The 15,184-nt window shown below is 35.4% G+C and overlaps 2 protein-coding genes and 1 pseudogene across 2 annotated transcripts; 2 read left to right on the top strand and 1 right to left on the bottom strand.

The window, feature by feature from the left end:
- LOC104704142 lies at nt 3,571-3,978 on the top strand. The gene has a single exon (XM_010420272.1). It carries the CDS (start codon nt 3,571-3,573, stop codon nt 3,976-3,978), a length of 408 nt encoding a protein of 135 aa, XP_010418574.1.
- On the top strand, nt 7,784-10,445 carry LOC104699667 (charged multivesicular body protein 7-like). The gene is made up of 8 exons (XM_010415008.2): nt 7,784-8,173; nt 8,259-8,318; nt 8,396-8,563; nt 8,713-8,895; nt 9,173-9,303; nt 9,455-9,623; nt 9,710-9,839; nt 9,926-10,445. The coding sequence occupies exons 1-8, from the start codon at nt 7,982-7,984 to the stop codon at nt 10,162-10,164; spliced, it is 1,272 nt and encodes a 423-aa protein (XP_010413310.1). The 5' UTR covers nt 7,784-7,981; the 3' UTR covers nt 10,165-10,445.
- LOC104699668 lies at nt 10,375-12,369 on the bottom strand (annotated as a pseudogene).

Here is a 15,184-nt window from a genome sequence, read left to right as displayed (position 1 = left end):
AAAAAAAAAAAAAAAAAAAAAAAAAAAAAAAAAAAAAAAAAAAAAAAAAAAAAAAAAAAAAAAAAAAAAAAAAAACTAGACACTAACACCCACATGAGAAGAAGAAGGGGTAGCATGGTCATTTTCTTAATCATGAATCATGAAGCCCTAAGAACATGATTATTGGGCGTTTCTTACTCGGTTTCTTATGTATTTGGCCCCCAAATAAATAATAAAATATCCATAAATAGGTTCATGAAGCCGAGAAACGTTGCTGTCGGAAGCATTCCGAGCAACCTCTTAAGAACGATATGTGGCATCTCATGAGTGGTTGGTACATAAATATAAAAGCGGATTTTTTTTTCTCATTTCTTTTTCTCATTCTTCCCGATTGTCTCTCTCTCTTCTCTCTCGTTTCTGAATGCGAGAGAAGATGCGATTCTTGATGAAATCGGATAAATCAATGGATTCAAGTCGAATCCATTGAATTTTCCGGCGTAAACTGGTTGTTTGTTGGTTACCCGGAGGCGATGGCTTCCAGATCGGCGAAACCGTTAGATCTGACAACGACGACAACTGTTTCTGGTGGGACAACGACGACGGCTGTTTGGTGGTGCCCTGAAGCTAATGGCGAGGTCCAAACCCTAACGAATCAGAGGGAGAAGGTTCGTTTCTCATGTCTGATTGATTGCATGTTTTTCTTTTAGCTTCGTGTGGTCTTTAATTGTTAGGGTTTCGGATTAATCCGATTGATTGTTAGGATTTCGGATTAATCCGATTAGAGTATCGATTAGGACGTAGCTAGAGTGTTATTGTTACTTTCTCTTCCTCTTCTAATTGTGTTGATTCGTTGTCACTGCAGGGAAACGATGATTGTTAAAAACGTAGCTACAGTTTTTGATGTATGTCCGAGTCTCATTCAGCAAAAATCATAGCCATCGCAAAGCCACGAGAGAGAGAGAGAGAGATAGAGAGATCCAAAACAAGTCAGAGGTACATCTTTCTCAACCCTACCAATCGATTTTGATTTACAAGACATTTCTTGTTCTTACTTAAGGGTAGAATGTTTTAGTTTTATCTTTTGTATAAGTAATTGTGTGATTAATATTGACTCTTTTGTCATGTTTTGTGCGAGATTAAATGGTAAAGAGTGGTATTCAAGAAGTGGACACAGTGGTTGGATTCTCTTATTTGAAAGGTATGTAATCCGATTCTTTCAAATGTTGTTGTTAGATTTTGTTTGAGTTTCTGTGTTGGGATGAGTTTGTCTGTTAGATTTTCTTTATCTTTGTGTTATAGTTTGTGAGCTACGTATTTAGTAGTAGAGTGATGAACAATTGTTGTTGTATTTGATTGTTTGAATGTTTGATGTTTTGTATAAATAATTGTGTGAAAAGGTTTGGTCTTATTGCTTTCATAACTGATGAACCATGTGTTGTTGTTTTATTTCCTCAAGTGTTTAAGTCTTTTTCGTAACTTGTTTGTCTTTCAAATTTCTAAAGTGTTTAAGTGTTGATTAATTGTTAGACTTTGCGTATGTGATTAAAATTTTATCAAGTGTTGATGTTTTATTTGATCAAGTGTTTGAGTTTGCGGTTGTGTTTAAAATTGTTTCAAAACCTATATGCATTGTCTTTGTCTTTGTGTTAAACCTGTTTGTCTTTTATATTTCCTAAAGTGTTTAAGTCTTGATCAATTGTTTAAGTTTTGATCAATTGTTTGAGTCGAGTCAGTCATTGATGATTGCTTTTTGTTTGTTGGTTGTATTAAATACGGTTAGTACTTGATTAGTGTAGATACTTGTCAAATCAGTCATTGATGAATGCTTCAACATCAAACTTATTGTTTGATGTTGTAGGGTTTGTAGGTTGTTTTAATGTGATAAATGTGTGGTTGTTGTTGTGTAGGTAAAAACTTAAATTTTAAAACCTAAATCTACTTGGTTTAAAAGTAAACTTCACCTTACCAACTAACCTAAACCATTAACTATTCTCTACAAACCCATTTCCTTTTACATCAGCTTTCACTAACACAAACAATGGATCCTAGAAACCTTAATCGTTTTCCACAAACATGTTTTGTTGATCTTATGAATTCTCAAAAAGACAAAAACGGTTCAGATAATCCGATTCTACCAAATGCATCCTCTTCTCAGCCTGTCCACTTGAACTCTACCTTCTCTTCTCAGCCTGTCCACTTTACCTCTACTTTCTCTTCTCAGACTATACACTTTAGTCCTGGATTCTCTTCTCAGCCATTTCACTTTAGCCCGACATCTGAATCTGAAGACTGTGTCGAGTTAACTGTTGATGAGAATGAAGAACACGTAGGAAGAGGAATTAGAAAGCGGTGGAGTGCAGAGGAGGATATCAACCTCATAAGCGCTTGGTTGAACACAAGCAAGGATCCGATTGTAAGTTATGAGCAGCGGCTTAAAAGTTTCTAGAAGAGGGTTGCTGACTACTACAAAGCAAACGATGGCTCATCTGGTTCAATAGCAAGAGGGCCTTCACAATGTAAGGCTAGGTGGAACAAGATAAACCACCAAGTCAATAAGTTTGTGGGGTGTTATGCACAAGCGAGTTCAAGGAGAAAGAGTGGAGAATCAGAAATGGATCACGGAGGAGTGTAGCCATAAGCGGACTAAACTCGCTTCAGAAGGGTTGCCAAAAGCGAGCAATGATGGAGCTAAGATGAGGCCTCCAAGGGTTAAAGCTGCCAAGAAAAAAGGCAAGAAACCAGCAGTTAATCCAATTGTGGAAGATGGTTCTGTAGGTAAGTTAGAGAAGATAATAGCAATGAAGGATAAAGAACAAGCAGCTAAAGAGAGGCACGGCAAAATGAGATTGTTAGACAGCCTACTTAACAAGACTGAACTAACACCCGCTGAAGTCCTACTTAGAGGCAAACTCGTTGATCAAATGTTGACAAACATTTAGGTTTCTATCTCTTGCTTATCTATTGTTTGTTTAACTCTTGCTTATCTCTTGTTTGTTTAACTCTTGTTGTGTTTAACTCTATTTAAAATTATTGTGTTTAACTCTAGTTTATCTCTTGTTGTGATTAACTCTACTTTTCTTCTTCTTTTGTTTCAGGTTTTGGGACAACATATGAAGGTGTCTCGTGAAGGGAAACATGTTGGCGTGTTGTTTTTTAGTGTTGTGTTTAAACCCGTGAATGGGTGTTGGTTTTTAGTGTCATTCACGGGTCTGTCTTGTTGTTGTCTTGTTGTCATAGATGTGTTGTTTTCTTGTTGTAAGGAGTAAGGACTATCACGGCTTAACCAACCCGTGAATGGGTTTTTTTTTCGTGTCTTTTGTAAGGTCTATATATTTGACAATGTTGTGTACAACTACATTTGCTTGTTCATCCAACTCTTCATTTCCTATATACTCTTCTCATTTCTGTTACCTTATCAACCGATTCTTCTTATCATCATATCTTCTTATCATCATTTCATCTTGTTAAATATTCAAACCCATTTCCATTAATACATACCTATTTCTATTACAAAAACAAATTTCCATAAACCTTGCAACAAAAAACCATCTCCAATACTATAAGCCTTCCAACAAACTCAAATTGTTAAAAATGTCTAATTGGAGTTCCGATCAAGAAGTTGATGAAATTGTAGAGGAGGAAGTAGATAGTATAGTGGAGGAGATCCAATACAACTACACTCACCCGAAAATACCACCAGCTCCAATAATCCGAAGAGTGCACATTAATAGAGACCGCAAAGAAGGCCACACTCGGTTGTGGAATGATTATTTTAGTGATAATCCGACTTACACTAACACTATGTTCCGTCGTCGCTTTCGAATGAACAAACCATTGTTCATTCGTATTGTTACTACTATTGAGAATGGATTCCCATACTTTAGACAAAGGCGAGATGCTACTGGAAGGCTCGGTCTTTCTGCACTTCAAAAATGTCCGTCAGCTATTCATATGATTGCGTACAGATGTTCGGCAGATGCGGTGGATGAATATTTATGACTCGCTGAAACAACTGCCCACAAATGTCTTCTACATTTTGTTGAGGGAGTTATAAATCTGTTTAGCGACAAGTATCTCAGAAGACCTACAACGGAAGACCTCCAATGATTACTGACTATTGGAGAACATCGCGGTTTCCCCGGAATGGTAGGGAGCATAGATTGTATGCATTGGGAGTGGAAGAATTTTTCCACTACATGGAAAAGACAATATTCACGTGGATCTGGTAAACCGAGTATCATACTATAGACGGTGGCATCACAAGATTTATGGATTTGGCACACATTTTTTGGACCACCAGGTTCGTTAAATGATATCAATGTCTTGGACCGTTCCCCAATGTTTGATGATATCCTAGAGGGCCGAGCTCCGAGAGTGACATATGTTGTCAATGGACGGCAATACAATATGGCGTACTACCTCACTGACGGTATCTATCCCAAATAGGCAACTTTCATCCAATCCATTACACTTCCACGTGGTCGAAAAGCAAAACTCTTTGCTCAATGGCAAGAAGGATGTCGTAAAGATGTAGAGCGTGCATTTGGAGTCTTGCAAGCTCGATTTGCAATCGTGAAGAATCCCATACTTTTTGGGATAAAGGAAAAATAGGAAAAATAATGAGAGCATCTATCATCCTGCATAACATGATAGTGGAAGACGAACAACATGACTACAATTTCTACAAATCAACGGAATTCCATCACGAAGAAGGAAGCGGAACTTCTCATGTCGATTTATCATATTCTACAGATATGCCAACAAATCTACATAATATGATGGACATTCGAAATGAGGTTCATGATACACAAATGCATGATCTTCTGGAAAAAGACTTGATTGAGCATATCTGGCAAAATTTTGGTGCAATCGCACAATAAATCTTATTCCAAATTCTGTTTAATATATTTAATATTTCAAATTTTATAAAATATGTTTACTATTCCGAATTTTGTAAAATATGTTTAATATTATAAAGTTTGTAAAATTTTATTGTTTTCTATTATATGTAATATAAAAATTTTAAATAATTGTTTTGTCATTTTAGATAATTAAAGTTTGATAATTAATAAACACAAGTTAAAAAAATATTATTTAAATGTTTGAGCAACCATCTTTGGGGTTCTCTAGTAATAGGGTGATTTTGCTTAAGTTCTCTTAGGGTTGCTTTACTTAATTTAGTATTAATTATATAATTAATTAATATGAGAGTAACTATGGAGGGTTGCTCCACTAATGATGGTCTAATTTAGTTGTCCTAGATTAGGGCATAAATCCTTTTTTTTTGTCAAGAATTCGGCTCATTTTCTCAGCGATGATGGCTTTTCCCTTTAATACAGTAGAACCTCTATAAATTAATCCTCGATAAATTAATAATCGCTAGAAATTAATAATTTTCTTTGGTCCCAAGTTGGGATTAGTGTAATTTTGGATACTATTCGATAATATAATAAGATAATATTTTTTTTGAAAATCTTTTATAAATATATGGTCCATCAATAATATAAATTAATAATTATATAAAATTATCTAAATATATGTATATATATACACATTACTTTTTATTAGAATTTCTTTTTAATAGTTTTACTATATAAAAATCTTTGAGTGTTATTTTCAAAACATGATAATTGTTATTTTTTTTGGAATTGATTTTATAAAAATATTCTTATTTTTGTTTTTTTTACCAAATTAGGAAAGTCTCTCTATAAATTAATAATTATTAATTTATCGAAAAATTAAAATCTCGATAAATTAATAGATTTTCATGGTCCCAACATTATTAATTTATAGAGGTTTTATTGTACGTAGGATAAAATAGTAGAGCTATTATTTTACGGTTCAGTTTTATCCAAACCATTAGAAAGAATAAAGGCACTCGAAGAGCTTAACGATCCAAAAATGGTCGACATGATTATTGTGTTGAGCAATCTGATTTGTCCGTATGCTGATGATCCTTTGTCTATGTTGGAAAAGATAGAGAAATCAGAGAAATGTTATTCTCACGCCAAAAAGTACTTGGAAAAGTCCGATGATCCCATCCCCAACCTCAAGCAACTGAGACCAGTTTCATGTATCATTGTTGTTTTAATAAATTATACATCACTCTCTATACTTTTCGTAGTCATTGTGATTTATTTGATTTCATTTTTTGAATTTTAGATGCTCAAGTGAGCGCTTACCTTTCTCTGTTGATGGCCTCAAGAAAATCTCAAGGTCAACAATGTGGTCAGTGACGACATTACATATAAAGTTTTTGGTAATAATAACGCCTATGCCGGTATAAACTTTGAAATATTGGGAATCGATTGTATTCACTCGCCGAAAGGTATCCATTCTCAATTTTAATTGTCTAGTTCCCTATTCTAGTCTACACTCTTTCAATATCATTATTCTAGTTTCCAAAAAATATGGCTAAGTCTATTTTTGGGAATAGGGAAATATGTTTGACCAAAAAAAAAAAAAAAGAAGTTTATCATTAGTTCTAGAATAAGATTAGTCTCAAGATAAACTGATAATAATTATTAGTTCGAAAAAATACGACTATAGTAAGATTAGGGGTGTCAAAATGAGTCAAGATTAATGAGCCAACCCAATTCAACTCAACTCATGAATCTAATGTGTTGAAAATTTTGACCCTAATGAGTTGATGGGTTAAATAAGTTGATGATTAAATGAGTTCATGAATCAAATGAGTTTGGTTATAATGGGTTTATGAGTTAATCACTAACCCATCAATTTCTTCATTATCAACCTAATATCATCAAGATCATCATACTATCATCATCATCATACTACCATCATGTAACTATCATCATCATCATCAACATTGTCATACTATCATCATCATCATACCTTCATAATCATATTAACATCACCATCATCATATCAACATATATATCATAGTCAACAACATGATGTCATCATGATCATCTTATAATTTTTCCCAAAATCCCAAACCCGTAATTTTTCCGCCAAAATTTTGAACTTAGATTTTTTCCGCCAAAAACGAAAACCCACAATTTCTCCCCCCCCCAAAATGCAAATCCGTAAATTTTTTGTCAAAATCGCAAACCCGTAAATTTCCCGCCAAAAACGCAAACCGACAATTTTCCTGCCAAATGCAAACCTGTAAACTTTTTGTCAAAAACGCAAATCCGTAACTTTTCCGCCAAAAATGCAAACCCGTAATTTTCTTGCCAAAACACACCAGAAAGTTATGAAGGTGATAATGATGATGATGGTAAAAATGATGATAAAAATTAATTATAATTATTTTCTATTAAATATAATTAATTTTTATTATAATTAGTTAATCCAATTATTCATCTAACTCATATAACTAAATGGATTCAACTCATATAACTAAATGGATTCATGAGTTGATCCAACCCAATTGTTAAATGAGTTGAGTTAACTCATTTAACTTTTAACTCATTGGATAATGAGTTGAGTTGGGTTGAGTCAACCATTTTGACAAGATAAATATCACAAAAGGATGATAATATTAATCTCAAATAAAAATTTAACATGTACATACATTTTTCTGATTTGGCAGCAACAAATTACTCCATTTTTTCCGACATAGGTGATATTTGAATATTTATACTTATGTGGTTAAATAATTCTGTTGTAAAGTAAGATTTTGTGCACAAGATTTGTTGAATCAAATTAAATTTAATTACAATTGAGAACTAAGCTTATGGACCAGGCCTAATTCTTAAGAAGCATATAGCCCATTAATTAGCCTGTATAAAAACGTCACACGGTGCGAAAGCGCATATCTAAAACAGCAGAGCATGTGGATTCGAGAACTCCTCCTCCTTTTGGACTTTGCTTTCTCTCCGACGACGATCTTGGTATAAAGAACTTACTGCAGCGGGAAATCGACTTTCAAATTCGAAGGATTTGGTCGATGATCCTGTAAATTCGCTAGTTTAGAAGTGTCTTCTTCCTCATAGCTGTAGATTTTAACCTAAAATTTTTCATCTGAGCGAAAGAAATGGATTCGGATGCTGTGAAGGAGTTTATACGAAGGGAAGTTCCGGATTGGGACGATGAGGTGGTGTCGACGGCCAGATTCAAGGCGTTTAGCGGGCAGAGATACGATTGGGAACCTAAATTTCAGTTTTGGCGGGATTTGATCCTCAAGGTTTCGCGTCAGTTCGGGATGTTCATCATTGATCCTGTTCAGGTATGGTCCATCGCTTTTTGATTCTGGATGAGATGAAATTAGTGTCGCAACTAGTAGAGATAACTGATCTTTTTTGTATCCAAAGGTGAAGAACGCGTGGTTTGAACGAGGAGGTATGACGCCTTTATGCGTTGATCATGTACTGGTGAGTTTTCTGCATTTAGTGGCGAAAGAGGATTTTTTTGTCTTCTTGAGATTGATTACAAGTTGCTCGTTTTTTAGTTATTGATGCATAGTGAAGATGATGTCGTGCGGATTAGTGATCTTGATGACCCCTGTAGTGGCCGTATATCTCGTTTATTTAGGACAGTAAGCAACTTAGTTGCTCAACCGTCAGTGAAGCCCGGAGAGATTCTGGAAGATAAACTTGTTATTTTTCCACTCTTAAAGGTGCCTCTGTGTTCCTTCTCACTTTTAACCATATAAGTCTTCAAGCTATCTTTTGTATCCTTTGTATAGCTCGTTTGCTAATAAGTGAAGAATTGTCAGTTTATTGTACACGCATGTGGCTCATATAAGCAAGTCTTTGCAATGTCTAGGAGAAGGCGGCTGATGTGGTGAATATTTTGTCTGAGGGACACTGGACTTCTACTTGTGTTGTCACACTGAAGAAGTTCCGGAGTTTGTGCAACGGTTCGAATGAGGCATCAGCTGTTTTGAGTCACTTGTCAGGGTGTGGGAAAGCGCATAAAATCTCTATCAATCGTGGAGAACTGATTGAGGTTGGTTATTTATCTATCTGATAAAGAGATTTGTTAGTTAGTTAGTATAGTATCTATGGATTTTAAATGAGCACTGTTCCTTGAGATATATCTAGTCAATAAGGCATGTAAAGTATCTTGCTTGAATTTTTATGTCCAAGATTTTTCTCGTTTAATTACACATTCTATAGTGAAGAGATAATAGAAAGAGACCAATTTGACAAGTTTCCTAAATTAGACTTAGTTCAGGTCAAGGCTTATGCTCAGTGTCCGAAACCAATATACTTATGCTTTGCAGGGTGTTAAAGTGTCCATTTCAAAAGCAGCACTTCCCAGCATCTCAAATTTAGACTGTGACATTCTGCACTTGCTAAGGACTACAGAAAAGCTTCAAGATCAACTTGAAGTGATGGACCAGCGTTGTGAAACGTAACACCTTCTGATTCTTGATCTGTATCGAAATGGTTTAATTTTTTCGTACATTGATCATAGCTACGGAAAAAATAATTTAGCTTTACTTCTTCATATATGGTTAAATAGATTGGATTTAAGTGTATCTGAATCGTTTTCCCTTTTTTAGGTCAAAGAAATCAGCTTTGTTATCTCTAAAGTCTGGACACAAGCAAGTTGCTCTAAGGCATGCAAGGCAACTGAAGCTGGCGACTGAGAGCAGAGAAAAATGCACTTCACTTCTGAACAGAGTAGAGGAAGTGTTGAACGCTATAACAGATTCCGAATCGACGAAAATGGTAAACCCTTAGGAAGAACGTGTCATGTTTGGGTCTATGTAATAGTATCAATCATGGATTTAGAAATATCTCTGTGTGTTTGGCAGGTCTCAGAAGCAATCAAAACTGGAGCTAAGGTTATGAAGGACATCAAAATCAGTGCAGATGAAGTTCATGACTATTTGGAAGAACTTGAGGAAACTATTGAATCACAGAAGGAAGTAGAAAAAGCTCTTGGTGAGTGGTGTTTTGTCATTTAAACATACATACACGATTACTTCATCAGATTTTATGTTTAACTAGATTCTCTGTTAATGTGGCAGAGTCAGCTCCATATCCAGATATTGATGACGAAAATATCGAAGAAGAATTATTGGAATTAGAGATGGAGCTTGAAAGCGAAAATTCCCAAGTCCAACCAGGAATCTCAGATACTGCAGATTCACTGACTGAGATGTTATCAGAGCTTAAACTTGGCTATACGAAACAAACGTTGGAAGAGCAAGCTACTGAGCCAGTTCGGATGAAAGATACCGGAAAAAAGATTCTTGAACCAGCATAGCAGAACAACGTACAGTATCTTCATTCTGGTGCGATCTCTTCTCTTTGTACTATGAGAGGAAAAGTCACTCAGTATCATGTAAATAGATTAGAACCTGGTAAAGTCAGTTCTATAGTATTTGTAAGCTATATGTCTTTTGTTGGGATCCTAGAAACAAAAGCTTTACTCCTTTGTGTAAACTCAAGAGCTTGTTTCATAAACAGAGCGGAAGGTCGAATTATGATTTTGATTGCTCTGATAGTGGCTCATATTTTGGTAATATTACTAGCGAGTCACGATTATTATTCTTTTAGCCCCTATCCTATATGTTACATGATTACAAAAGCTGGCACTACAAAAAAGAGAAACTTGAGGAGATCCTTTCATGGTAGTTGTTCTGATGTTGTAGTGATCTTGTGGATCTGTACGATTCACCTTGAGATGGCTCTAGTGTTGTGGAGAAGAAGAAGGCCATGAATCAGCAGGTAACTATCACCCCTCTGTTTACTCGCTCACGGGTTTCCAGATTTTTTAACAGAGAGAATTCCTCCATCTGTTAGTGGTCCTTGATTTCTTGTGTAGGGTGTTGCACCATCTGAATTTGACAAAAATGTGGGGTTTGGTATTTGGTTAGGGAAAGTAGCACACGATGGCGGGACAGATTGTCGGGAGCAATTTTCCGTTGGAGTGAAAGGAGGAGCAGAGTTCTGCATTGGCATTATTAGTCCAGGATGGTTGAGAAACGTTAGCGTATTAGCTGAATTATTAATCCCAGGCAAGCCTGCTCCTAAAACAGGCGCAGGAAGAAACTGTGATGCACCCATTTGCATTCCCATACCCATTGCTACACCCATCTGAGAGTAATGAGATCCCAAAGGCAACATCATTGATGGTGTAACAAATCTGTTACCCATGGTCATCATCTGCAACCCCTAGATTTATGCAGGTTACAACGAGATTCTTTCGATTGAATTTGTTATTTGATTTTTTTTTTTATTATACCTGAACTTGAAGTTGAAGATTCGTCATATAATTGATTGCTTCATCCAACATCGATTCGTTGTCGTCCTATGAACAACATTGAGTATATAGGGTAATGTAAGTAATGGTAGAATAACCAGAAAGCTTTTGATCTCTTTCAAAATGAATAAAAAAGTTGGTTCTTAAGACAAACCTTGTGATAGTTAGGTAGTAGATCCTGCAAAGTACGCAATTTCTTGTTGATATCGTTTCTTTGCTTCTGTTTTCCACAATATTATTATACACCGATTTATCAGACTCAGTATGCACTAGTTTGCTTTGTAGCTTAATGAGATTACTTACTCTTTCAGGTGAATCATAAGCTTCTGCATTTCGTTTTATTTTGACCAAAGCTTTTCTCGTTCTTGCAGGAACTCGTCGTGGCCTCGCATCGTCTGACTCGTCATCTAGACTCTGCGTTGAGACAAAAAAAAAACTGTCTTCAGACAGACAAGAACCTAACAGATAAACCAAACCAACAAAATCTGTGAATCAGTCCACATACACTGCTTAGATACGTGGATCCTTCACTGTATTCAGTGAAACCTGCGGAGGAGGAAGCGTCAAAGCCCGATCCAACCGTCCTTTCAGCAACCACAGATTGCTCATCAGGAGGTAGAAACTTGATCTTCTTTCGGTTATCATAATCAACCATCACCCTCTTTGATGAAGAAGATTTCAAAGTCTCAATTAAAGTTGAATCATCAACATGTTTATTGGTTTCCAACATGGTCGTTTCAGGAAGAGCAGCAACAACATGATCTTGTGGAACAACCTGTGTGTCTCCGATGGCACCACCAACACCAATAACATCACCATGGATGATGATACTCTTCATGAAATCCTCGTTATATTCGGCCTCATACAAATCCATGATTGTTTTCGTACGTTGATTGTGGATAGAAACGTTGGATCTTTGGCCCTTGGCAAGAATCTGGCCATTCTCAAACACAAGCTCCATATACTGTTGATCGTTCAACCTGCAAAACAATAATCACTAGGTAAGAAGATCATCTACATAAATATATATATATATATACATGTGTGTGTGAGAATCAAGATTGAAGAACTTAATTTGGTATGAAGGTTGATGATGGGGAAGTCATATTTGTTGTTGTCTTGTTGAATGATCCGAAAAGGCTTTTTGTTTTTTTCCTTCAATGGAAAGGAAGTAAGTGAAAGCTAATCTTTTCTTTTGTTGTTGTTGTTGATCAACTTCACACTTCTTCTTTCTTATATTTTTTGCTTTTGTTTCTTTTTCCCTTTTATTTTCTTTCTATTATTATTATCTTTTTCAACTCTTTTTTAATTTATTTTTCTCAGGTGCAATTAATTTCTGAGTACAGTAGTACCACTGTTCATATATTTCGTACTAGCTCGAATCTTAGCATCTCTGATATTTTTTTCTATAGTGCTTTTTTTTGGTTCTATATATATATTTCGCATTAGAAAAAAAGGATTATTTCAATGCAAGGGAAGGGACTATACACTATAGACTATAGAGTAAACAAAAAATTAGATTAAATTATATATTAAGTACATGAGTCAGAAATATCAGATCGCGCCACAACATAGACAAAATATCTTTTGTAAACATCAATGAAACAACAAAACCTCAGTTTCACAAATCGACAAAATATATGATGATTTTCAACAAACAAAATTATACAGAACGACAAAAGAAGAAAAACAGTTGTTGGGAAGAGAGAGAGAGAGAGAACGGGCCAAAAAGCCCACGTGATTGTGGGAAGAACAAATTCACAGTACAAGGACAAGGAGGAATGGGCCGGGGCCCACTATAAAATATGAGGGGGACCCATGAGGGGGTGCTTTGACAGCATTCTTCTCTTCATAAAGGGCAAAGTGGGACAAGTCATAACAGAGGTAAAATTTAAATAATAAAAAAAGAGCGTGAAGTTCACGTGATATCCACGTGGTTCTTTAGTACCTTTTGTAGTTCCTTTATTTTTTTCTTGTCCCCTTTTGCAATGTATTTAGACATTTGTCCCCTCCTAAACAGTGACTCACTCTCATCTCATGCATTCATTCTTTTTTTTCTTTTTCTTTTTTTGCTCTGTCATCTACTATATATATATATATTTTCTTCTTACATAATCGTCGAGGTTCAAACTTCAAAGTATATCGCAAACACTAGACGTCTAGACCAAAACGTAAACCAGTCGGCAACACAAACCAAGCCGACACAAACTAGTTTGACCGTTAAAGTAAATTCCCATGTAGGCGGGGAGGTGAATTCAAAACAAAACACGAGTTTTAGAGCATCTCCACTCCACTCATGAGTACTCTCATGAATACTCATATTTTTAGGTTCCAAAATAATATTAAACAACCTAATTCTGGGTTCACGAAAGTGAGGATCGCTGCTATGGAAAGCAATTTTAGCAACGGGTTAAGAACGCTATGTGGCATCCTGTGGTAGGTTGGAGCAAAAATATAAAATGTTTTTTTTTTCTTTTCCCTTTCTTCTCTCTTTCTCCCGACTGTCTCTCTCTCCTCTCTCGCAGAAGACAAACGATTGAAGAGGCGATTCATCTCGAATCGGAAAAATCAATAGATTTTCGTTTATGTCTTTGATTTTTCCGACTTATATTGGAGGATAGTTGGTCACTCGGAGGCGATGGCTTCCAGATCGGCTCAATCGTGAGAGTTGATGGTTCGGTTCTCACGGCTACCAACGGCGGTGGTTCCTTTTAGTGGGACAACGACGGCGGAGGATTCTTCTGGTGGCCTACAGGGAACGGTGAGGTCCATTGGCTACCGAATCGGAGATAGAAGGTTTGTCTTCTCCTTTCCGATTTATTGCATGTATTTGAAATTAATCTTTGGTTGTCTATAATAGTTAGGGTTTCAGATTAATTGATTGATTGTTAGATTGGTAAATGTTTTATTTCGATTTGACTTATTAGGCGTAGATTATGAGATTAGTTTGATGTTCAATCGGTTTTGAGAATTTTTTTGGAGGGTGATTGGATTTATGTTTTAATCGAGTTATTGTCTGATAGTTTTTTCAAGAATTAGTACATTTTTATGTTCTTGTTATCTTATGTTTATCTGTTTTGTTATAGATTGTTGATTGAATCCTTGTGTTGTTCTCAATATTAGGAGTACAATGTTTTAGTTTATGTCTTGTATAAGTAATTGTGTGATCAATGTTGATCCGGTTGTCATGTTTTGTGCAAGGTGCTTCATAAAGTGTGTGTAGCTGATAAATGGTGAAGATTGGTTAAGGTGAAGTGGACACACGGTTGGATTCTCTTACTTGTAATGGTATGCTACTCTAGCTTTCATTGTTGTTGTTTGGTTTTGTTTGAGTTTGTGTTTGTGATGAATGTGTAGCTTTTTATATTGTTTAAGTGTTATGTTTGTCTACGTGTTATAGATTGTAAGAAGAATTGAAGTGTTATGTTTGTCTTTGTCTTGATGTGTTATGTTTGTATTTGATGATGAGAATGTTTGATGTTCGGTAAAATAATTGAACATCAAACCGTGTGTTTTTGTATTTGATAAGTGATGAACCTATGTGTGTTTAAAAATTTGCTCAAGGGTTTAAATTTTTTCAAAACCGTGTGTGTCTTAAATTTAATCCTTGTGTTGTTATGTTGTTTGATCATGTGGTTGAGTTTGAGTTTGTGTGTAAAATTTTCCAAAACCTATATGATTGAGTTTGAATTTAGTATTGACTTTAAAGATCAGTTTTTTGAAAATGTTTACCCAAGAAAATTTACTGAAAAGTGTTTCAATCGCTCTATTCATAGAGATATACTAAAAGTATATCTCTTTAGTACTAAAACACTCATTAGTCTTTAGCTAAATAAACATTTATTCTCTTTGTTTAACCTTTAGTATTAAAGCTCACATAAACCTTGAGGTCAATATAAACGACCATTGTTAAACACTAACCCAAACTCTTAACGTTTATCTCTCCAAACCCTTTCGTTTTCATAAACCTAAACTCTCAATTTTTACAAACCTAAACTCTCAGCTTACACTAACACAAGCA

The sequence above is a fragment of the Camelina sativa genome, chromosome 7 (assembly GCF_000633955.1).
Source record: "Camelina sativa cultivar DH55 chromosome 7, Cs, whole genome shotgun sequence".
Classification (NCBI taxonomy): domain Eukaryota; kingdom Viridiplantae; phylum Streptophyta; class Magnoliopsida; order Brassicales; family Brassicaceae; genus Camelina; species Camelina sativa.
Note: the sequence above shows the minus strand (reverse complement) of the source record. Positions and strands in the feature narration are given on the sequence as shown.

Bases quoted from the DNA above. Each gene is read 5' to 3' on its own strand.
- LOC104704142 (XM_010420272.1), top strand. From the start codon at position 3,571: ATGTCTAATTGGAGTTCCGATCAAGAAGTTGATGAAATTGTAGAGGAG.
- LOC104699667 (XM_010415008.2), top strand. From the start codon at position 7,982: ATGGATTCGGATGCTGTGAAGGAGTTTATACGAAGGGAAGTTCCGGAT. The intron at 8,174-8,258 runs GTATGGTCCATC...TTGTATCCAAAG, and splicing joins TCATCATTGATCCTGTTCAG to GTGAAGAACGCGTGGTTTGA. The intron at 8,896-9,172 runs GTTGGTTATTTA...TATGCTTTGCAG, and splicing joins ATCGTGGAGAACTGATTGAG to GGTGTTAAAGTGTCCATTTC.